The sequence below is a fragment of the Carassius carassius genome, chromosome 14 (genome assembly GCF_963082965.1).
Source record: "Carassius carassius chromosome 14, fCarCar2.1, whole genome shotgun sequence".
Taxonomy (NCBI): Eukaryota; Metazoa; Chordata; class Actinopteri; order Cypriniformes; family Cyprinidae; genus Carassius; species Carassius carassius.
The window spans coordinates 29400809-29426438 of NC_081768.1; the positions used below are offsets into that span (position 1 = coordinate 29400809).

Here is a 25630-nt window from a genome sequence, read left to right on the forward strand (position 1 = left end):
TCCGAATTTTCCCGCTCTTGCAGGGTATAATTTTGGACATGATTCCTATAACATATTTATGATACATTTGAGAAATATTTGATTGTCAGGACTATTTCAAGCAAGCATTTTCCATCACAAACATACCAAACATGATTATGAATCCTTAAGTTATCCCATAGTTATTAAAAGACATACACCATAAGTGATTATAACATGATAGTCAAATGTTTGGGTTACATATAAATGAATATGGAGTTAAGCGATGGACTGATTCATTTAGAAGTCTTTTTGAGTTCATTCTGGTCCATATATATGTACAAAAGACAGTTTATTTGCCATTCTCTTGACAAAGACTTCTGTGGAGACCAGAGGTTCAAAGCCCCCTTCCCCCTTAGGAATTTCAGTCTGGTTCTGTTAGGTGGGGGGAAGTCAATGGAAGTCTTTAACTCTCATGGGTTTACATGTGATGTCCAGCGTTGCATTTCAATTACGAACAACAAATTTGACAAATCTCTTCTCTGAATTGAAATTGTCAATAATTGTTCTAGTGGTGTTAATGTTGAAAACTGTTCTGTGAAAGCTTTGGTTGGTTGGTTATCTTGCTTGGGACTTGTGGCACAGAATGTTTTATGACTTCCTGAGGAATTCGGCTGGTGTTTCAAACACAGCCCTGATCGACTCTTTAATTTGTCTGGTTCGAGTCATTTCTGCTACACCATGTTTAACACAGAGACAGTAGGGAAATAGTTTCCCTGCTAAGTTTTAGAATAAGTACATGAAAAAATCCATAAAAACAAAATGGTTTCAAATAGTTCACAGATATTTTAGATGATCTCATTCTTTTACACTGGCCAAATAGAATTCAGATTATTTCAAATTAAATGTATGCAGTTTTGCTGATAAGATAATCATATTTTAAAAAGGAAACATGCAAATCTTACCATTTTCTCCTAGTTATGTCCTTCAAATATAGTGGAATTTGTCATAATGTAGTAGAGATGACTTTACATGACATTAACACCTCTGTACTGGTTGTACAGTAATCCAACAGTGTCCGCCATAATATCGCAGTAAGTACACATCATTGATCATTGTTCTCGCTAAAATATTTCTCATAACATGTGGTCTGTAGTTTAATTTAAACATTAATTATCTTTAACAGATTGTTAATTATTAAGCACTCTTCGCTTTAATAAAAATTACATGTCACAGGTAAATTGTTTATTGTTAATGAAATTATACAATTATGTTGTATTTAAAATTATATAATTTCAGTGTTAATCTCTTTTAATCCGAGTGGAATATTTAATGTAAATGTTTATATCGACATGAAAACAGAGTTTAAAGTCGTTGTTTACTTCATTAATTTTCTCACTCCCTGAAAAAGAGTTTGTACACATGGTTTATAATGTCCGTACTGTGCGTACATATTTACGGTAAGTTTGTTTTTTATAAATCCCGATATGTGTATAAAAAAATGTGTACGCAATTTCTATGCCTATTTTGTGCATAGGCAACGTTTATAAAAGAGGCCCCAAGACTGTGACATTCAGTTTGAATGTTCAAGAAAGTCTAAGTCTCCACTGAGTGATTAGATTCTAGTAGAAATAATGGTTGCTGAATGGTCAGTACAGCATTCTTATTATACATTGTTTTTACATTGTTGTTGTTGTTTGATTCTTTTTTTCTGCAGATGAAATCTACCCTAAAGTGTACCACACCTGCTTCTTTATTGTCACTTATTTAGCTCCTTTGTGTTTGATGGTCCTGGCATACATTCAGATCTGTCACAAACTCTGGTGTCAACAGGTATGTCAGTGTTTTTGACTTAACACTTAATGTTAACGGCATTTTAACTGCATTCATGAATGAAAATATATGTGCATGCTAATACAGCATTGTAACTGAGGTGGAATTTAACTTTAAATATGTTATGGATTTGGTAGTACTAGGTTTGATTTTGTTACCAGCTGCACAAAGTCTTTATTTTTTTTATATACATTGCTGAAAATGTGACTATATAGACATAGATTAATGGCTCAGAATTATTGCACCATAACACACAGTGCTTTATCCCTGAACAGATTCCTGGAGCATCATCAGTGCTTCAAAGGAAATGGAAGCCGCTGCAGTGTTCCGCCCATGCTGTAGGCTTGGGAGAATCAGTGAAGGTGAGAAGCAGCACCGTTTCAGCGGAGATCAAACAGGTTAAAGCTCGACGGAAGACAGCACGCATGCTGATGGTGGTGCTGTTTGTGTTTGCGCTCTGTTATCTGCCCATCAGTGTTCTCAACATCATGAAGAGGTAAGCACTATGATACTTGGCTAAAGTAGGGCATGTGTTTATAATGCACCAATTATGCTTACACCTCCTTTGTCCAAATGTGTAAACCTCAAAACGTCTGTCAGAAACATGGCTGGGTAATAAAAGTAAAGAAAAGGTGGAAATTCTACATAAAGACAACAAAGCCTATTTTTTAGACCATTAATGTTTTGGATTATGATGCCATTCTAATGCCAATTCATGAGGATTGTTTTGTGTATATTCTCAACTGTGATCCACATAAGTTCCCTTTAGAGTGGAACTCAAAATGAGCACGTAACCACTCCTTACTAACATGCTGAGTTGCACATGGTACTACAATTGACCCTATGAAGGGAATTTGATTGACAAGCGATCTGACCAATCATAATGCTGTATATGCCATTTTGTCTGACAAACAAATCAGACAACTTAACTTAGGTGGACATTAAAGGGTTAGTTCGCACAATTTGCAATTAATAAATTACCCTCATGTTGCTCCAAACCCGTAAGACCTCCGTTTATTTTTGGAACACAGTTTAAGATATTTTAGATTTAGGAGTCAATGTTATTTAAAAAAATTATATAAGGTGTTACACTTTTCCTGTTTCGTGCCCAAGACCGGGCGGGATCTATTCTTTTCCCTCACAGACAATGCTACCACTCGCTCTCTTTGCTTGACAACACACTCACTGACGTCACTCACTTTACTTACACTTTACTTTTAAGCATTCGGGCACTTGCGGGAAAGGATGAAGATGATTGGTTAGTTCTTGTCACATGACCCGCGGTGTGCTTGCGGCATTCTGAAAAGTTGAGATGTTTTTAACTCGATGCGGTGCGGACGCGCCTGGAAAAAACGAGCGCGTCGCTTCCATTATGAGCGCGCATACGCTTACATTGGAAATAATGAACTTGAGCGCGCAAAAGACGCGATATGTGAACGGCCCTTATCGTTACAAGTTGCTTTCTGACCAGTCGCGTGCTGTCACACACACACATTCACTTGAACGCACACAAACGCTCTCTCTCTCTCATTCTCTCTCTCTCTCTCTCACTCTCTCGGCATATTGTATTGATTTTTATGTTTTAAGTATCTTTAAAATACAGTGTCCTGTAAAATGCACGTTTCTTATTTTCGCCGAGTGTATATCTGTAATACAGTGTTAAAGGATTAGTTCACACAAAAGTGAAAATTTCCTAATCATTTACTCCTCCCAATGCCATCCAGGATATCCATGGCGTTTTTTCTTAAATTATGTTTTTTAAGGAAAACATTTCAGTATGTTTTCTTCATATAATGGATTTCAATGCCTGTCAACTCAGTTGGTTGCTATTGTTTCCTCAAAAAACTTAAAATTTTTTCCAATATGGGACTCAAGACTCGACTCGGTCTGAACTCTGGTAATGGTGACTCGACTTGTACTCGACTCTGACTCTTCTTTGGTGACTCGGACTTGGACTCGGACTCGAACACTGGGACTCGAGACTCAACTCGGACTCGACAGTTGGTGACTCGACTACAACACTGGTTCATTGTGTTTGGAAGAAAAGCACAAAGAAGTTTTGACTGGTCATCTTGAGGTCTATGGTGAGATCAGCCAAGGAGCACCTGTGGAAGAGTTTCAATGGATCAGAATATATTTAGTCCAGAAAATTGTAACAGACTTTGGCCTCAAATTGAAGCTGCGCGCAAACAAGTCTGTGCCAAAGCTATAATTGATGGCAAAATCTATTATATAAGATAAATCTAAATCTAGTATTGACTTTTGGTTAACATCTGAGGAACTTGGGAAACAAATTCAGGAGACTGAATTTCAATTACTGGAAATTAAATAATTCAGTTTTTTGAAGATTTTCAGTTTAAGGATTATGTTAAAAGTGTGATGAAGAGATGTTACAGTAATGCTACAATGTCAGGCTTATATGGAACAACTTAGGAAATTATGAAATAAAAAAATTGCAGTCTCAAGAAGTAAAAAAAAGCCAAAACCAAAGGAAACAGAAAGTAGTTTAATTCAAAACGTCTCAGGTTATGCATGTCTATGACATAAAACTATGACTGCGGGCATAAAATAGCACCTGCAGAATATGTCATCCACTTCTTTGTCTGAAAGAGATGCAGGAAGGAAAGCCTGAAGCATGGCACAAGGACACAGCATCTCATTCCCTATTCTCGGGAAACCAAGACGTTCCCTTTCGAAAAGAAACTCGAACATTAGGCTTTATGGGCAGGCTCAAGCTCCAATCATCATAGACTAACTCTTCCACCAGAGTATGGAACTCTTAGAGTGGAGGTCTCAGCATAATGACTCCCAAGGTGAGAGGAGACCTAGCTACACTCAACGCCAGAGGCAGTTAGTGAGGCTCGAAAGAAAGGGCCTTAAAACTCATATTACTGTCAAAGACAGAGCTCTGAAGAGTGGAGGCTTCGGCAGGATGACTCTCATAAGCGAGAAGAAGCCTAACAACACTAGAATGAGAGGAGACCTGACTACACTCAGCATTAGAGACAGTTAGTGAGGCTCAGAAAAAGGAGCCCACATACCAATAGTACTGTCTAAGCGGAGCTTTGGAGAGCAGAGGCTTCAGCATGATTTACTTTCTTAAACAATAGGAAACCTACTCTATTCTAGTTTAGGAGCTCTTAAGAGTGGAGGCCTCAACATAATAGCTCTCTAAACCAAGAGTAGACCTAGGCACACTCAGCGCCAAAGTCAGGTAGTGAGGCTCAAATAGAAAGAGCCTACCAACTCATATCACTGCCCATGACGGAGCTCGGAAGAGTGGAGGCTTCAGCAGGATGACTCTCTTAAATGAGAGGAAGAATAACAACACTCAACCCTGGTAGGGGAGCTCTTAAGAGTAGAGGCCTCAGCATGATGACTTTCTAAAATGAGAGGAGACCTGACTACACTCAGCGCTAGAGACAGTTAGCGAGGCTCAAAAAAGATCTTAAGCTCTTAAGAGGGGAGGTCTTCGCATAACAACTTTCTAAACCAAAAGGAGATCTAGCTACACTCAGCACCAGAGGCAGGTAGTGAGGCTCAAATAGAAAGAGCCTACAACTCCTATCACTGCCAAAGATGGAGCTCTGAAGAGCAGAGGCTTTAGCAGGATGACTCTCTTAAGCAAGAAAAAGCCTAACAACACCCAAACCTAGTTGAGGAGCTCTTAGGAGTGGAGGTCTCAGCATAATGACTCTCTAAAACGAGAGGAGGCCTGACTACACTCAACTCTAGACACAGTTAGTGAGGCCCACGATAGCCTACATACTAATAGTACTGTCTAAGTGGAGCTCTAGGGAGCGGAGTACACTGCAGAACAACTCAAAAGCTAGAGTACTAATCTAGGAGTACTAACCATGCTCTTAAATGTCATTATCTCTACAAAGGCCCTCCGGTGAGGGGGGGGGGGGGGGGGGGGGGTACTCAAAAGCTTGACTTGAAGAGCGACTTATCAAGGAGGCCCACAACAGCTTAACAACCTAACAACCATAGAGCTCTGTTGATAGAGCACTAGGAACTGTGATATCAGCAGGCTTAAAATCAGCTGATCAGCTGCTCATAGAGAGCCTCACAACCTGAAATAAGTGCAAAACAAAAATACTAGGGAGCAGAGTGCTCGGCATATCAGAAAACGAGGTTAACCTAAATACACGTTCCCGGGCTGAGAGGATGGAGTCTCAAACAAGAGCCTAATAACTCAAAAAAATGTAATTCCAAAAGAGAGAGCACTCCTTGTCAGATTCCTTCCATTCCCTGCCTACAATCCCCATGATTGGACTGATTAACTGCCTCAGCAGCTACGAGACATGAAACCTGGGTGAGAGGCGCTAAATTCTCAAAGAGAATCAGGCATACAGGCATTATCAATGCTATCACATCTCGCAGCATGGCTATATCTCCTTTGAGAGCCGAACACACTCTGTTCAAGTAATAAATTCCCTCAAGAATCAGGCAAGAACTGAAACCACGATGAATCCATCGCATTAAGCTTGTTAAACTCCCCTGAGAAGTGAACACGCTCATGCAAACGCTGACAAAAACTTGAGTACAGACCTCTGTTTTAGTAGTTCTGCAAATGCAAACTGTGAGCACATCCTTCTCTCTCATGAGTTAAACACATGTGCTGCCGTACACAAGGCTTGAAGACAGAGAAGAGGATGATGTATTCTGCAGGTGTTCTTTTATGCCCACAGTCGCTTTATTGTTTACATCATAGGCTACTGCCTGCCAATGTCAAATTTATTGTTGTTTTTTCATTCATGCTTCAGACACCGGTCACGCTGGAGGCGTTCCTCAAGTGCCCTGTAGAGGACGCAGCGTGGAGTTCCTTTTCGGAAGGGAAAATAATGAATATATATAAGACAAACAAATAGAAAGTGAACAAGATAAAAATCTTTTAATAAAATTACAGGAAATAAAATCTATGAATATAAAGCTAAGAGTGAGTTTATAAGGTCAAGGAGAAAGTGTTTAGAAAAAGGTGAAATGAATTCCATTAATTATTTCAATCTTGATAGAATTTCTTTTTTGATTTTTCCTCTTTAATGAAACTCAAGATTAACAATGTTGTTACTTTTAATGAAAAGTTATATGCCCAAAATGATAATATAGGTTATGTTGCTTTTTTTCTAGATTTACTCAAAAATGCAAAAAAATATATATCATCATTCTAAATATATATGTGATCAACACATAACTCTTGAAAGAATTTATAAAAGCATTGAAAAGCTTAAAAATAATAAAGCACCAGGAAACGATGGGATGATCTGTGAATTTCATAAAGAGTTCAAAGAAGATATCTCAGAGTTTCTCTTACATGTCTTCAAAGAAATTTAGCGAAATGAAGTAATGTTGCCAGCTATGTTACAGGGATTTATTACATTGATTCCTAAGTCAGGTCAAGACCCATTAAATATAGAAAACTGGAGAACTATAACTGTAATAAATAAGGATACTAAATTGCTTTCACATATATCTGCAAGTCGATTAAAGTTATTTTTAAATGAAATTATAGATTATTGTCAATCTGGCTTCTTACATGGTAGATATATTGGCAATAATATTCGATTAATATTTTATTGACTACAATTATTTTTGTTTAATTATGATAAATACAATTTTTAAATAGATTATTATAAAGCATGCAGTACTGTAAACCACACTTTTTTTATTTGAAATTCTCGACTTCTTGGTCTTGGCAACAACTTTATCTGTGCAGTTCGAACATTATATAATGATTGCAATAGCTCTGTTAAACTACCCTTCAAGACCACTCTTAGATTTAATATAGGTGGAGGTGTTAAACAAGGAGATTCATTAACTCCTCTGTTATTTTTATCGGTCATGCAAGTATTGTATCTTCATATTTAAATCAATCCATTTCAAGGTATCCAGTTGGCCAAAAATTTGATTAAATATTCCCAGTTATCAGATGATACGGCAATTTTTCTAAAATACATAAAATATTTAAAAGTGCCTCTTGAGTGTCTTCATTAATTCTATTTAGTATCAAGCTTAGCAAAAAACATAAAAAGAAAAAGGTGAATCGCTTGCTTTAAAAGAAAGACCCAGTAACTTGTCTGAATTTTGTGGCATTTCCATAAAAAAACGTATTACTTGTTACTTATTTAGGAATAACGATATGCAAAGATCCAAGATGGTGGCGTGGTCAGATGCAGCGGCTAATCCGGGTCCCAATAACGGTGTTTTTATGTCTGTTAGTCTCAATTCCTCATCTTTGAACAGTCTCACCTCATCGCTAAATAATAAGATAAACACTCAGAAACATCTATCTATGATCGACAGAGCCTTCAGGAAATTGACAGTTTGTACAAAAATCAGCTTTCGCCGGTGACTACTGAGCAGCTAAAAGGCCTCTGTCTGCTGCTGAAGCGGAAACCTGAGACTGCGGCCTCGCCTGTTGATGCTACCTGCACAAAACGGCGATGCTGGCGGTGTGAGAGGGGACAGAAGTGTGGCAAGGCTGAAGGCACAAAAGCTAGGCTAAGGGCTAACCCCACTAGACCAGCAATTCCATCTCTCATACGTTCGCCCTCTGTGGTAGGGACAAAACACTGTTCATTGCTAGTGGAGTTTGTTTGTGAAGTGTCGACCGTTCTATCTACAGTGGGAGTTCACGGACATTGTTATTGTTGAAGTTCACATTCCACCTTGTGCAAACGCCAAGGAGACACTTAAAGACACTTTTTTTCAAAGTTCTACCAACATGTGACATTTGCAACAAGGGGAAAACACACCCGGGAATTTGTCAACACAACAGAAAAGAATGCATGTACAACAGAAAAGAATGCATGCAAAAGGCTGTAACCTGCCACCACCTCAGGTACTCGGATCACATCTTTGTTTTGCTAATTCCAGCATACAGAACACTTCTAAAACTCGCCAAACCAGTTCAAAAACTCATCACAATTTGGCCTGATAATGCTACCTCAACACTACAGGACTGCTTTCAGCAGTCTGCTACACCATCACACAGACCTGCAGGAGTACACTGATACTTTGAATGCTTATATCAAAAAGTGGAATGATGATGTCAAACTCACCAGGACCATCACACACATGTGCAAACCAGAAGCCGTGAAATGACAGCAGAGGTTCATGGGCTGCTAAAGACCAGAGATGAAGCATTCAGATCAGGAGACAAAGCAGCCCTCAAAACAGCAAGAGCCAATCTGTCCTGTGGCATCAAAAATGCAAAATGGTCATATGCTCAAAATATCAACAAACACTTCACAGCAGAGACACACGGAGCCTGTGTCAAGCCATTCAGACCATCACTGACTACAAGCCCCCACCTCAGGCCTGTGATGACGACACATCCCTCCTGGATGCACTCAACCACTTTTAGTCCGAAATATGAAAGCTATAGATTTGTGCCCTGAGGGGTACTAGTTCATAAATTGCAGACTCCCAATTGAGGTTGTTGAGACCATTCTAAAGGCTAGAGCTCCCTCCACCATAAATCTGTATGATATAAAGTGGCATCTTTTACATAAGTGCAGGTTTTCTTCAGGTTTATCACCCGCCACACTTAAAATGTATGTGGCTGCAATTTCTGCTTGCCACAGTCACATCAATGAAGCCTGTTTGAGGAGGCATCCCTTTGTATATTATTTCCTCCTTAGACCTATTTGCAGGCTGTGGGTTTTTCCCTAAGATCTTTCTATAGTCCTGGAAAAGTTATCATGTGCTCCATTTGAGCCTTTAGAGTCAGCTTCAGAGATGTTTCTAACCCTTAAATTGTCTCTGTTGTTGGCTTTAGTTTCACATAAGAGAGTAGGAGATTTGCAGGCTTTATATGGATTTTGCCCCTGGACTGGTTAAAGTGATACTCCACCTGAGGTCAGGTTACATTCCAAGGGTGCCATCTTCGTTCATCCAACTTGGCATCCTCCAAGAAGTTTCTCCTCTGCCATTTGGCAAGAAAGGCTTTATTTCTTGTGTCCTATCAGGGCCCTCAGTACTTACACTGATAGTAAAGTCACCTTTATTTATATAGGCTTTTAACAATATGGAATTCAATTCAATTCAAGTTTATTTGTATATCGCTTTTTACAATACAAATCGTTACAAGGCAACTTTACAGAAAATTATGTTTCTACAATATTTAGTAATAGCTTATAAGTGGTGACTGTCAGTTTGTGCACGTATGACAGGATTTGTAGAAAAATTAATACAAGACGTAGTCAGCCAGATGATGAACATTATTAATATTATTAATAATTTATAATTATTATATGATGCAGTCACACTTGTAGCAATATTTGTTAGTTCTGTTGTTGATTCAGGGTTAGCATCATCTGAGGTCCTCTGAGGGTCAGCATCATCTCTTCTCAGGTGTTCTGGATCCAGACTGGAGCTTGTGTAAATCCTAGTTACCACGGGATGTAAACATAGAAACAAATAGAGACATCATTAGCATAGCTGCTGTTCCAACAAAGTAAAATTAATTAGTTTAACCCAAGCTAAAGAAAAAGAATGCACATCAATGAAATGTGCAATCAATGAAATTGTACACTCACAATTTAAGATACATTATTCAAATGCTTGGTGAAAGAGATGCGTTTTTAATCTAGATTTAAACAGAGAGAGTGTGTCTGAACCCCGAACATTATCAGGAAGGCTATTCCAGAGTTTGGGAGCCAAATGTGAAAAAGCTCTATCTCCTTTAGTGGACTTTGCTATCCTAGGAACTACCAAAAGTCCAGCGTTTTGTGACATTAGGGAGCGTGATGGATTGTAGCGTGGTAGAAGGCTAGTTAGGTCCGCAGGAGCTAAACCATTTAGGGCCTTATAGGTAAGTAATGATAATTTGAAACTGATACGGAACTTAATAGGTAGCCAGTGCAGGGACTGTAAAATTGGGGTAATATGATCATATTTTCTTGACCTGGTAAGGACTCTAGCTGCTGCATGAGCCTTGATTTTTTTATTTCTAAATTATGTGAAAATCATCTTGTTAACTCACTCACAGAAAACAATATATTTATTGAAATGTTCTAAGACACCTTTTGTTTGTAAAAATCATATGCGAGTAGGCGTCAACTATCACATATATCATTGTGATTTACACCTGAGAAGACAAAGGCCCGCATAATGAGCTGCATAATGAGCCATTCAGTGTGACTGAGAGGGAAGAGTTACAAGAAAGAATGTGAGGACAAAATAAATGTATATATTTTTATGTTTGTAGTTTATTTAAAACATATATAATTATGCCACAAAATAATTGAATACTCACTTGCAAGTGCAGTTAAACAGTTTATTATGAACAATCAAAGCTGGCTTTCAAAGCTGTTAGCATCATTGCTCCAGTCACACACTGATTTTCTACAAAAAGAAATAAAATTAAATAAAATAAACAAACAAACCAAAAAAAAACATTTATTGTTATTATTATTATTATTATTATACATTTTATTATTATTATTAATGTGGAAAAGAGCTGGGAAAAATTTTTCCCGTTTTTTTTTTTTTTTTTTGGATAAATTGAAATAACAGCATTGTTTGTTACATTTGTTATATTTACATTTATTTGTTACATTTATATTATTTACATCAAGCTTTTTAATGGTATAGTGTAAATTGTTATTGAAACTTATTATTGAAACAATGTTTCACTTGATACAACATGTAGTCAGGAATTATAGTTTGGAACAAGTAAACTAGTGAAATTATTATTATTATAATTTCAATATCAATACATAACTAGCTGAAACATCTACAACCCGATGTTTCATTCTCCAAATCATTTAAAACTACTTTAAAAGTGTATAACGAAACCAGTTCCTTCAGTTTCAATATACTTTGCAAAGAATTCCAGGCAGAGGGAGCAGCAAATTTAAATGTTTTTTTTTTCCCCAACTCCGTACGTACCACTGGAACAGACAGTAAAAATATATCCTGTGACCGGAGGCTATAGCTACAAGCATACCTTTTACAGATGTATGTACAAAGATAGGACGGAAGTAAACCCAGGATAGATTTATAAATAAAAACATGCCAGTGTTTTTGTCTTCGAATGGACAACATAGACCAGCCAACCTGTGCATACAACACACAATGATGAGTGAGGGTTTTAAGATTTGTTATGAACCTCAGTGCACCATGATAAACAGTGTCTAAAGCATGTAAACTCTTTGAAGGTGCATGCATATATATAACATCACCGTAGTCCAGTACAGACATAAAAGTGGCTGCAACAAGCCTCTTTTTTGCCTCAAAGGAAAGACAGGATTTGATTCTGAAGTAAAAACCCAATTTCACTTTCAATCTTTTCACCAGTTGCTGAACATGAGGGCCAAAGGAGAGAGGGGCAACCAATAAAATCCCCAGATACCTATACTGAGGCACAAATTCAATTTCTGAACCTTGGGACATAGTAATAGGCAGAAGATTATTATGGGGGATTGATTTTGATTTAGAAAACAACATGAGCCTTGATTTTTTTTTTTTTTTTTCAAACTTTAAAAATAGTTTTTGTTCATTTACTTTACATGTTTCTGGTTTAATCACGATAAGATTTTTTTCTAGATACTACATTAAATTTATTGAACATTTCAATTCAAATAAGTTACGCTTAACAATATCAAATGCAAGCTGTAACTGAGAAAGAGCCAGATTGGGTGTGGCTGCTGAACTATATATAACTGTATCATCAGCGTAATATTTAAAATTTACATTTTGAACATTACGATCAATATTATTTATATATAGAGTAAATAGGAGTGGTTAACACATTATGTGAAACCAAATAAAAGTATATCAATAAATAAAAAGAGACTTACTCATGTTTATGATCTCTGCTGAATAAAGCGCTTCATTGTTTTTTCTGAGGAAATCCAAAACTCAAATCCTGATGTAATCCTCATCTCATCATCTTCGGGTGAATTATGTCTTATTCCTCTCATAGCAAAGAAATCAGTAAAATTAAAAAACTTGAAGAACAGTATATTTGCTTTGTTTTCTGTTGTATAGGTGTTTACAAGCCACGTGCTCAAGTGAAACATTATAATCTCAATAGCGTGTTCAGCGCGTGGGCGTGGTCACATTAGATATAGTGAAGGGAGACGTGGAAGACTGGACATTGCATTGTTTTCATATGGATTACTTTATCACAGAATATATGTTTTTGGTAGCACTTGTTTAGTTTAAAAGTAGACATTTCAATCTTTCTATAGATTTATCTATTATGTCTCTTCGTTGAGTATTCACTGAGTATTACAGTTCATTTTAATGAATCGTGTCTAAATGAAGATCACCGCAGAACAAGCCTGCAGACAGCACACCTATGCGTGAATCGACTCCAGAGGGTTAAGTGTCCCTAACTAAGCAAGCCAGAGGCAAGAGCAGCAAGGAACATCTAGGTTACATATGTAACCCTCGTTATGTCAGAAAGAGACTTAACTCAAATCACCTTCGTTAGAAAGAGACGTCACTCGAATCACCTTAGAGTGGTAACAAAACGAGCCAATGGTACACAGTGTACCTTGGTCTGCGGGATTAGCATTGTGAGCTCCGAACCACTGTGTGGGTATATAAGGGGCAGCACAAGCAACTCTCATTCAAGTCTTCACTCAGGAGCCGAGCCCAGTGACCCGGCTGTGCAAAGGGACGTCACGTCTCCATTCCCTCATTCAGGGAACGAAGGTTACATACTAACCTAGACATTCCTTTTCAGTCGGTCATGTTCGACATTACGTCATAAAGAGACTGACGAAAGGGGTTCGTTACAAAATGCCACATGACTGTCTTCCAGTGACCCGTGTGAGTGATAGCACCCTGTCGTGAGGCCAGCACGAATGAGGGCCTATACTTGACACAGAATGCACTGGGTAGCATTTTCCAGCTGGACGTATGCTAGCAGGCTGCCTGCTCGTAGGAGGACTTACAAAGGCAGGTATCAACCATGAGGTGGTGATACACATAAACTCTGAGGTTCCCAGCCCGCAGGGTGGAAGTTTCAACGACAGAGCTGGCAAGGTGCTTGCCAAGGGAAAGACACACGCTACCAAGAGACTTACTGTGGCATGGCGGATCTTGAACCTGATAAACCAGGACAATAGCATCCATTATCCAGTGGGATAACCTCTGCTTGGAGACAGGCTTTGCTTATCTGCTGGCCTCCATAAAAAAACAAAGAGCTGGTCTGAGGTCCTGAGGCACTGAGTTCTGTCTACGTAAGTGTGGAGCGCATGTACTGGACAGAGCAGCGCCAGGGCTGGGTCTCCCTCCTCCGGGGGCAGTGCTTGCAAGTTCACCACATGATCTCTAAAGGGAGTGGTGGGAACTTTGGGCACATATCCAGGCCGGGTTCTCCAGATAATGTGAGAGATGGCCGGCCCGAATTCCAGGCACGCTTCGTCAACTGAAAATGCCTGCAGGTCCCTGACCCTCTTAACCGAAGCCAAAGCAATCAGGAGCACAGTTTTCAATGATAAAAACTTTAGCTCTACTGAGAGCAAGGGTTAGAAGGGAGCCCTCTGCAGTGCAGATAGAACCACTGCAAGGTCCCAAGAGGTCGCAGTGTTGTCAAGACAGACCAGAACGTGCTTGTCCTTCAGTAGGGCCCTGAAGCGGTGCAGAGCAAGCCGTACTGCTAGCAACTCGAGGCAATTGACATGCCACTGAAGTCGGGGTCATGTCCAGGAACCTGACGCAGAATGCCCATTGCATATGACACCCCAGCCCGTGGCAGAGGCTTCTGTTGACACAACAAAATGTCTGGACACAGGTTCTAGGGGAACGTCAGCCCGTAGAAACGAGAGGTCCAACCATGGGGTGAAGGTTGGGTGGCAGGCCGGAGTGATGGTCACTCGCGTGCCCTGTTGCCATGCCCATCTCAAGACTCGGTAGTGAAGCCAGTGCTGAACAGTCTCATATAAAACAACCCGAGCTGTATGACTGCCCCTGTGGATGCCATATGCCCCAGGAGCCTCTGAAACAGTTTCAGTGGAACCGCTCTCTTGCCTTCAAATTGACTCGCTCGTTTGTAAGCTGCCAAAGAACTAGGGCTGTCAAAATTGCTCAAAATTGACATTCGAATATTCCCTCTAAAAAATACACGAATATTCGAACTATTCGAACATCTGGTTGCGCATGTTGTCAATGACGCGCATTACGTCAATAACAGGCAAAAATAATACAAAGAGACATACTTACTTGTATAGATAGTCTATTTAAGTTTAAACATACTGTATATGACAACGTATTACCTACACAAAAACAAGGAAATCAACTAATGGCCAAGACTGCAGACCCTCACGTTCTCTGCGCATAATGGTTTAAATGAACAAACAAATCGCGACTGTTGTCCCAAATATAGCAGGCTTCATTCAGTGATTGAAACAAATATTATTAATATTAATTGAAGTTTTACAGCATATAGAACTGACATTGAATGCTCTGAGTGAGCTGTGCTGTGGTAAACATGGAACTTTTCCTTGACATGAAACGATAAATAATCAAACCTCGGATCCATTGCTTGACAGAACTCCCCGAAGCGTGCCCCATCCGCGATACTGATCGGTCTCATGTCCTTAAAAATGAACGAAATTATTTTATCCGTTATGGCCTCTTGTCGTGTTGCAGACAAAGTGCTTGCGGCGGGCGATGCAAAGTAAAGTTAAGTGTCAAGACGTGACTGTTTAGCTGGAGTTCCACACATTATGCCATGCTCATTTGGGTGCACATTTTTGAGACTAGTGGTCGAACATGTTGCTAGTGGTCGAATGGTATGCTAACTAAAATTAGAATTTAGAATATTCGTTGACAGCCCTACAAAGAACCAAGGTTGATTCAGGTTGATTGTTGAAAACCAATCCAACGGACGAACGCATTTGAAAATGCACTTGGGCTTTAGTATCTTGAACAGAAGTCTATGAAGAGCTCAGTTCAAGGCACTCAAGTCCAGGATTGGCCATAACCTACCTGTTTTCTTGGGTACTATGAAGTAGGGGCTGTAAAAGCCGGACTTCATGTCGGCTGGATGGATCGACTCTATCGCACCGTTTTCGCAGGTTTTGGATATGCTAAGGAATTTGGATACATCAGGAAGATAACTTAAAAAGCAGTCTTTTGTGGTAGAAGTGATGGTTCTTCCATACTTGTAACAAGAAGTAGAATTTACAATTTTGGCTATATGAAGTTTGTACAGAACTAAAAAATGATCTGAGATATCATCACTTGGTTGAATAATTTCAACACTATCAACATCAATTCCATGTGACAGTATTAAATCTAGAGTATGATAATAGAAAATAGAGCTGAGTGTCATCGGCATAAATGTGATATGAAACTTTATAGGCCTCAAAAATGGAACAAAGAGGGAGTAAGTATAAGGAAAATAAGGTTGGACCCAGAATTGAGCCCTGGGGCACCCCACAAGTGACAGGAACTGAGCTTGATGAAAATTCTCCAATTTCCACCAAAAAATACCTGTTTGCGAGATATGATGCAAACCAATCTAGTGCACCATCACGAATGCCAACTTCAATGTCCAATCTCTTTAACAAGATACGATGATCCACAGTATCAAAAGCCGCACTTAAGTCCAGAAATAGAAGAATAGTACAGTTACCAGAGTCTGTGGATAGTAAGAGGTCATTTACTACCCTCAAAAGTGCAGATTCAAATAGCGACATCATTAGCATAGCTGCTGATCCAACAAAGTAAAATTAATTAGTTTAACCCAAGCTAAAGAATAAGAATGCGCATTTCATCAGATGCAACTACACTCACAATTTAAGATGCATTATTCGAATGCTTGGTGAAAGAGATTCGTTTTTAATCTAGATTTAAACAGAGAGAGTGTGTCTGAACCCCGAACATTATCCGGAAGGCTATTCCAGAGTTTGGGAGGCAAATGTGAAAAAGCTCTACCTCCTTTAGTGGACTTTGCTATCCTAGGAACTACCAAAAGTCCAGCGTTTTGCGACCTTAGGGAGCGTGATGGATTGTAATGTGGTAGAAGGCTAGTTAGGTCCGCAGGAGCTAAACCATTTAGGGCCTTATAGGTAAGTAATGATAATTTGAAACTGATACGGAACTTAATAGGTAGCCAGTGCAGGGACTGTAAAATTGGGGTAATATGATCATATTTTCTTGACCTGGTAAGGACTCTAGCTGCTGCATGAGCCTTGATTTTTTTTTTTTTTTTTCAAACTTTAAAAATAGTTTTTGTTCATTTACTTTACATGTTTCTGGTTTAATCACGATAAGATTTTTTTCTAGATACTACATTAAATTTATATTTTGACCTCGCTGTTCGTGGAACAGATTCAGTCTTAATAGATTGTACAGCGCAAGTACTTTTATCATTTAAGCGGGTGGATCAAAAGTCATCATAATAGTTATTAGAGAGTTGTCTTACTAGTCACATGGAGCGCAGTGTCCTGGAGATGTTGTCAGAGAGCAGCTCCGCTCCGACTCTGCTGGGGTGCAGGCCATCAGCGCAAAACAGCCTAGGACGCTCCAAGAAAAGATTCCAGTTATTAACAAATAGTAGTTTCTGTTCTTTACACCATGACAACAACCATTAATTTAAAAGCAACAAGTCTACTGAACCTTTTGTGTCCTCGTCGATACGTGGGCAGTGGTCCTGACACGATGATCATCGCCGCGGGCATTGTGCTGCAAACCGTCTCGATCAGGCTCCTGAAGTTCCTCTTCAGCGTCTCCGTTTGCCGCAGCGTGGTGTCATTAACGGAGGGGGAGAAGTCGTCGCCCGGGGCTTGGCTCGCGTCCTCCGCTGTGGATGCACCCAGGGTCCGTGGTGTCCCGGCGCCGGAGTGAAGGACATCTGGGAAGATTGTGTGCTGGGTGCACCGGGCCTGTAGAGAGAAACAGATGGAGTAGACGTGGTGGGACTGTTAACAGCACACTGTATACTTACCCCGGACTTGTGAGCCTTAGCCCGGGATGATTCCAACGTGGCTCTCCACTCTCTCAGCTGGGCCTGCCAGCTCAAGCTGCATTGAACGTGTCCTCACCTGCAATCAAAGGTAGACATTCATCCGCCATTAAAGCAAGTAACAGTGAGTACAGCAATGGTAATGTGTGTGAATGGAGTATTAGCAATGTAAGCGCAGTCAGCAGCAACCACGCTTGCTGATGCTAACGGGCTATAAGTTGATAGCGGACCCAGGAAATCAAGATAAAACTAGTGATAATGAGGCGCTCTGATTGTTTTTGTTGTAGAATACAATAGAGGATATATTCAGATGTTATATAAAAGGAAATGATGGTGTATAAAATAGATTTTTAAGATAAAAATAGTAAATAAAAAGAATATAGTGATGGAGCTCAAACGCAGTATAGACGCCACCAACAAACAGGAAGTGACGTAATTAATGATGGCAGAGATAGTACAGACGCCAGCCTAAATCGATGTTCTCAGCTGCCCAGGAAAGCACGGCCATCAGCTCGGGATCAGACTCGGGCAACGCTGCAATTCCCGTGGGAGGCAACGCAGCTGAATCCTCATCTCCCAAGGACTCAAGCCCGCAATGTGATGCAGTGATCGACATCTGGTCTTCCTCCTGAGCCCCGAAGGGTCCGAGGAGGCTGGCTTGTCTGGGAAGCCCACATTGTAACCCTACAATCACTCTGGCCACCAACCGAAGTAGCCCTCTTAAGAGAAGAGGAGCTAGAATGGGGTGTGGCAGAGGGGACTCTATACCTTTTAAAGTAATCAAGTCTCAATCTTAACTCTGACATTGTCATGTCCCTGCAATGAGAACATGAGTCATCCACGAACGCAGTCTCAGCGTGCTGAAAGCCCAGACACATGATACAGCAATTCTGGCTGTCACAGGAGCCATATATCAACCACAGCCAGAAACACACGGGCGGAATGACATCTTTAAAAAGACGCAAACACAACCCAAACTCTTTTAGAAGCTCTTTCAGTGGTGCTGAAGTGTCAGGGGAACATGGGAGCAGAAGGCAGGAAGCTCTTGACAAACCGCTGAATCAGGCCATCACACCAACACCAGCTGACTTGCTTTGTAAACACTCCGGTGAAACCAGCAGGAGATGTGCTCGGCTCCAAAGCGAAAGCTTGAATGTGAGTTGCTTGCGCTGCTCCTTATTTACCCACACAGCAGGGCGGAGCTCATGGTGCAAATCCCGCAAACCAAGGTACACTGTGTACCATTGGCTCATTTTGTTACCACTTGAAGGTGATTGGGCTCTCGGGCGAGACCCCATTCGTCAGTCTCTTTCTGACGTAATGTCGAATGGACCGACTGAAAGGGAACCAAAACTCCATCTTTGAGAGAATGGAGAAAAAACATTGGGAGAAACAAGGCTCAGTCGGGGGGCCAGTTCTCCTCTGACCAGAAAAAAACAGCAGTTCAATTCCAGGCTGCAGGAAAGTCAGATGGATTTGAACAGTGGTGTTCTCTCTATTAGGGTGATTGGGCGATGCACCACCAAAGGAAGGATTTTTTTTCTTCTTTTACATTCAACCACATTGTTACGCTAGCTTTCATTATTCTAGACTGTTTGTGCTGCTTCTAAACAGTCCGATCAGCGTCGAGTCACGTTTTGTGTAGTACCGCCCCTTTTTGGGTAATTTCTGTCAAACTGAGAATCGCCCTGAGTGCTCTCATAGACTTACATTCAAAGATCTTTTTTTTTTCGAACTGCAGGCACTGCAATGCAATCTCAATGAGTTCCGGGAGGGGTGGAGTTCTGTTATCGTGCGTAACCTTAACTTGTGCAACGACTGGTGGGAACAGGGTCATCCAAAAATATTTAAAAACAATTTTGAATTTTAACAAGAAAATATTAAAAACTAGTTTAATTTTTATCAATTGTGAAAAAAAAAAAAAACACGGAGACGGGGACAGCTATGCATTTGTCAGCTGAAATTGATCGACATCGCAGCGAACGTTACCTAAGCGCAGATTAATTCTATCATGTCATTGAAAGAAATGCCATTAATTCATCGTAGCAATAAGAATAAATTGGCAATTAAAGAATTAGGACAACCAAGATGAAATTTAAACATCAAACAAGTATCTACAAGGGGCGGGAAGTCGTATAAATGAGGATTTTCGAGAATGTGGTATGAGCTGAGAAAAAGGCTAATATGCTGCGCAGTAGCTGTTCCATCGCGAGAGCTTGACGGACAAATCATGGACAACTACAGGTGTCACCAAAATGCATCATCTCTCGGAGAAGGTGAAAAAACACGAAAGAGCAGTGTAATATAAGTGAGTTGTTTAAACAGTGATTTGTGTGACTTCAATTATTTCTTATTAAACTGAAATCGAAGTAAAACGTTTTTTTGGAAAAACCACATCCTGGCATCAGTCTTCATTTGCTGCTGAATTGTGTTTACACACATATAGAAACAAGGAGAACGAGACATTGATTCCTAATGTCAGTTTATTTTTAATTAATACTATTAATACTAAACTTCAGATCCCTTTACATGTTTAACTAGTCGTCAATTTATCAATTGAATAGGTGGTCTATTCTCATTAATCGAGCAAACATTTGCCCCCCTGAGAGAATTGGCAGGAGCTGCACAGGATTTGAATATTAAAAATCTGTTAGTGTGTTATGTGTAACCCAGGTTACAGAGGTGGGTCTTTAATCTAGATTTAAACTGACAGAGTGTGTCTGCCTCCTGAACAATGTTAGGTAGGTTATTTCAGAGTTTGGGAGCTAAGTAGGAAAAGGATCTGCAACCCGCAGTTGATTTTGATATTCACGGTATTATCAAATTGCAAGAGTTTTGAGAATGCAGCGGAAGTGGAGGAATAATAGCTCGTTCAAGTACTGTGGTGCTAAACCGTTCAGGGCTTCATAAAGTAATAAGCAAGATTTTAAAATATATAAAATATTTGACAGGGAGCCAGTGCAGAGTTGACAGAACCAGGCTAATATGATGTACATCCTGGTTCTAGTAAGAACTATATATGCTGCATTTGGACTAGCTGTAGTTTGTTTATTAAGCATGCAGAACAACCACCCAATAAAGCATAACAATAATTTAACCTTGAGGTCATGAACGCATGAATTAACGTTTCTGCATTTTACATTGAGGATTTAGATATTTTTTTGAGATGGAAAAATGCAGTTTTACAAATGCTAGAAATGTGGCTTTCAAAGGAAAGATTGCTATCAAATAACACACCTAGGTACCTAACTGATGACAGAATTGACAGAGCAGCCATCCAGACATAGACTGCATTCTAAGTTTTTAGGTCCTATGATTAACACCTCAGTTTTTTTTTTTTTTTTCAGAATTTAGCAGTAAGAATTACTCCTCATCATGGTTTTTATATTGACTATGCATTCTGTTAATTTTTCAAATTGGTATGGTTCTCCGGGCCTCGGAAGAAATATAGAGCTAAGTATCATCAGCATAACAGTGAAAGCTAACACCGTGCTCCTGATGATATCTCCCAAGGGTAACATGTAAAGTGTTAAAAGTAACTGTCCTAGTACTGAGCCTTGAGGTACTCCATACTGCGCTTGTGATCAATATGATACCTCTTCATTCACTGCAATGAATTGATGGCGGTCAGATAAGTATGATTTGACCCATGCTAATGCACTTCCATTAATGCCAGCAAAGTTTTCTAGTCTATTCAAGAGAATGTTGTGGTCATTAGTGTTGAATGCAGCATTTAATATCCAGTAGCACTAATAGAGAGATACAACCACGATTAGATGATAAGAGCAGATCATTTGTAACTCTAAGGAGAGCAGTCTCAGTACTATGATATGGTTTAAATCCTGACTATAAATCCTCTGGAAACAGATACCATTTTTCTCTAAGAAGGAATATAATTGTGAGGATACTACCCTTTCTGATGCATATTTTGGACAAAAAAAGAAAGATTCAAGATCAGTCTGTAATTAACTAGTTCTTTGGGGGACATTTTGGAAGCACCTTTTAGGAGCTTAGATGGAATAGGGTCTAATATACATGTTGTTGGTTTAGATGATTTAACAAGTTTATACAATTCTTCCTCTCCTAAAGTAGAGCATGAGTGGAACTGTTCCTCAGGGGATCTATAGTGCACTGTCTGATGTGATACTGTAGCTGACGGCTGCATGGTTACAATTTTATCTCTAATAGTATCGATCTTAGAAGTAAAGTAGTTCATAAAGTCATTAGTGCTGTGCTGTTGGGAAATGTCAACACCTGTTGTTGCTTTATTTTTTGTTTATTTAGCCACTGTATTGAAAAAATATCTGGGGTCATGTTAAATAATCAGATCTAGCAGTTTTTAATGTTTTTATGTAGGAAAGTGTACTTTCCCGCCAAGCAATTCGAAATACCTCTAGTTTTGTTTTCCTCCAGTTGCGCTTCATTTTCCGGGCTGCTCTCTTTAGGGTGTGAGTGTGCTCATTATACCGTGGTGTCAGACTGTTTTCCTTAATCTTCCTTAAGGCATAAAGGAGCAACTGTATCTAAAATGTTAGAAAAGAGAGAGTCCATTGTTACTGTTACATCAAGCTGTTCTGAGGTTTTGGATATGCCAAGGAATTGAGATAAATCAGGAAAGATTAGTTACCAAGATGTATTTTGTGGTAGAAGTTATGGTTCTACCATACTTGTAAAAAGGAGTATAATTTACAGTTTTAGCTAAATTAAGTTTACACGAGACTAGATAATGATCTGTGATATCATCGCTTGGCTGCATAATTTCAACACCATCAACCATCAACAATTCCATTTGACAGTATTAAATCTAGATCTGATAAATATTTGTATAAATTGTAGCAACACCTCCCCCTTTACCTTTTGGATGTGGCTCATGTTTCATCATTCATGTAATCATCAGGTTTTATATATTGTTTTATCAGTAAGTAACTCTTAATGAGTCATTGAGATTCAATCGATTCATTCAAATGGCTGATTCATTCAGGAATTAAAAAAAAAAGATCCCAACCATCCCTTGTGTTGTTCAGAGATGCAAAACACTTAATGCTAACTTTAAAGTTGTATAAAATCAACATAAAATACATTTTTTCAGTTTACAATTTTGAATGCCTTGAATTTTTGTTGATTCTAAATGCATTTGAATAGACTAAATCATAGCGTATGCACGTCCTCTGTGTTTTGTCATGATAAACTCTGTAATATCAGATTGCACTTCATTAAAACAACACTTACCATATTATCGAAGATGATATACTGGATTAACTTGAATGGAAAATGAAATAATACAAGTGTAACACTTGTTTACACATGAGCATTTATTAATGGAAACGTAGTGGAATGAAAGTTGACAGAAATGTAAAAACTAGTGTAAAAGTGGTAGTTATTATAGTGATTTAATACATTGTTCTGAGTGATGTGAGGCAAAATGTTCTCTAAGGCTGCTCAGATAACATCTGTTAATTGTGCAGCCCTTTGTACTCTGAATTCTGTTCAAACCAAGTATCTATATCTACAATGAATTCTGGTCTAGTAAAGCTTTTGAAATACCCACACACACACACTACTTTAAGATGCTTTGCAGAAGGTATGTATTTGAATGAACTGAAGGCTGTAATAGCATGCCTATAAAAATCTGCTCCTTTTAAGGTCTTTCAGAGGAGGGTCCGAAATGCATTTGAAAGCCTCAGATCTATAATAAATGCTCTATTTACACTGCCTTGTTTTAATGGTGTTTTTTATGTTTTTGTCCACCTGTCTGTAGAGTATTTGGTGCTTTTAAGAACACAGACAACAGAGAGAGTGTCTATGCCTGGTTCACCTTCTCACACTGGCTTATATACGCCAACAGTGCCGCCAATCCAATTATCTACAATTTTCTCAGTGGTGAGTATTTGACACCTTTCCGCTACATCATATGTTCCACCACAATTCTTGTTTTGGAGACACAAAGCAATTTTGAGTGTCTTTCTTCTTCACACACCAGATGGAAATCATCATCATGTCAGCAGAGAAATGTGTGAATTGATCTGGGTGTGTCAAATAAGAAATACATATGGATGACCAGAGTTGAGAACAACTGCGCTACATGTCATTTCCTCCATCTGCTGGTCACACTAAGGCATCGCATCTTTCATTCCCTAGCCAGCCTGCAAACACACAGAGAACTTCAAAGCTTTGAAATGCCTTTTCCCTCCAGTTACATCCTGCACCTTTTTTCTTCCATCCAGCACGCTAATTATTTCTTCATTAGCACTGCAGTATTCTCTTTGTGCACAGGTTTGATAATACTGAGTATTTCATTACCTGGTCAAGGACGCTTTAGAAATCATTTAGAACAGATTTAGTGTGCCTACTGAAGATGAATTAATACATTTAATCCCACCAATTAGGTTTGAATTTGAAAGGTCTGAAAAGAGTTGCTGATGTTTTTGTTTTGTTTGTTTTCTAATCAAAATAATATTTTTTGTCATAATGCCCCAATGATAAACTGTTCTACTCCTAAAAGTACAATGTTCAGTGCATAAATAAATAAATAAATAAAAATTAGATGATGTACTGACATGACTAGAGGCATTTCCAGGTTGCTCTTTCTGTCCTTTATCGTTCTGCCGTTTGTTCTGGCTTATATAGGCATACCCAAAGGCCACATGAACCTGTCAGTGATCACAGTTGTGAATGTAAATAAAATAATGTTAATTAAGTAGCATTAGTTTACACTGTGTACACAAGTGTGGGTGTTCTAACTGATGTCCATTTGGGAATGGCGTTGGACGCAGTTTAATCCACAGCCTGTGCTCACTTATCTGTGAAGAAATGGATTTAAATGGATTATGAAAGGCTTAAGGTTAATTTGACATTTCATATCAAATCCTAAATATATTTCCATGCAGGTAAATTTCGAGAGGAGTTCAAAGCAGCGTTCATCTGTCATTGTTCCGATACAGATGAGACACACCAGGAGAGAGTCAGAGCAAGAACCAGCACAGATAGCCGCAAATCCATGTCTACCCAAGTAAACAACTTTGACAACATCTCCAGGATATCTGACCAGGCTGTGTAGCTCCATCATGAGAAGGGTTTGCTGAGTTAATCCTGCGGACTGCCACTTCACAAGTCACCACCGCTGACTAGAAGAACACAGACATGCCATATGCAAGACTTACAGATAGAAGGATTGAACAGACCTATTAGCCCTTGTGAATTACCCACAGTTTTGGAAAACTACATTGTGTCTAACGTAAGTAAGTGCACATGAACCTCCAGTAGAATTTTTTTTTTTTTCGCCTTGTATGATGCCAAGATATATAGGTGATGTACCGCTTAATCCACAGAGATGATAACTGATAACACATATGATATTGGGTCTGAAACACATCTTGACATCTTTTCAGGTACAGTTCACTCTAGTTTAGTCTCAGTCAGGTACTCAAGAACATCAAAAAACAAACAAACAAACAAAAACTTCAGGACAGCATTTTGATTGTTCACTTAGTGTATATTTCTATAGTTATATGCTTGCAGATAAATGTCTGTTTTTATTTCCAGTATTAAGCATCTGTGCTGTGTGGTGTTTGCATTTATTTCTAACGGAGTTGTTTTGACATTTTGCACAGTCCAGCAGTAATTATTTGCTCTGAGTGTTTGCTTGTTGAGTCTGGAAGCCTGGAGCGCTTGCTGTCGTGACTATTATTTGTCAGATGATTACAGAGCCATAAAACAGAACAATGGCACAATAATGAATCTTTGTTCAAGTGTGGTACACATCACAAGCACAGACAGGTGAACAGCAGGGCATTGAACGATTTAGGATTTTGTAATCTCTCAGGTGCTTGCTTTGAGGTCTTGTGTAATTTATTCAAAACATGTGCTGCTACTTATGACATTTATACATAAATACCCTGAATGTGTCGA

The 25630-nt window shown here is 39.2% G+C and overlaps 1 protein-coding gene across 1 annotated transcript in view; it reads left to right on the plus strand.

Moving 5' to 3' along the window:
* Positions 1-24955, plus strand: part of hcrtr2 (hypocretin (orexin) receptor 2) — a 92253-nt gene extending 67298 nt beyond the window's left edge. Inside the window, exons 4-7 of the mRNA XM_059566823.1 lie at positions 1676-1791; positions 2067-2287; positions 23481-23602; positions 24610-24955. Coding sequence (XP_059422806.1) covers positions 1676-1791; positions 2067-2287; positions 23481-23602; positions 24610-24779 — 629 coding nt within the window. The 3' untranslated portion in view covers positions 24780-24955. The remainder of the gene's footprint in view (positions 1-1675; positions 1792-2066; positions 2288-23480; positions 23603-24609) is intronic.
* Positions 24956-25630: the final 675 nt, after the last annotated feature.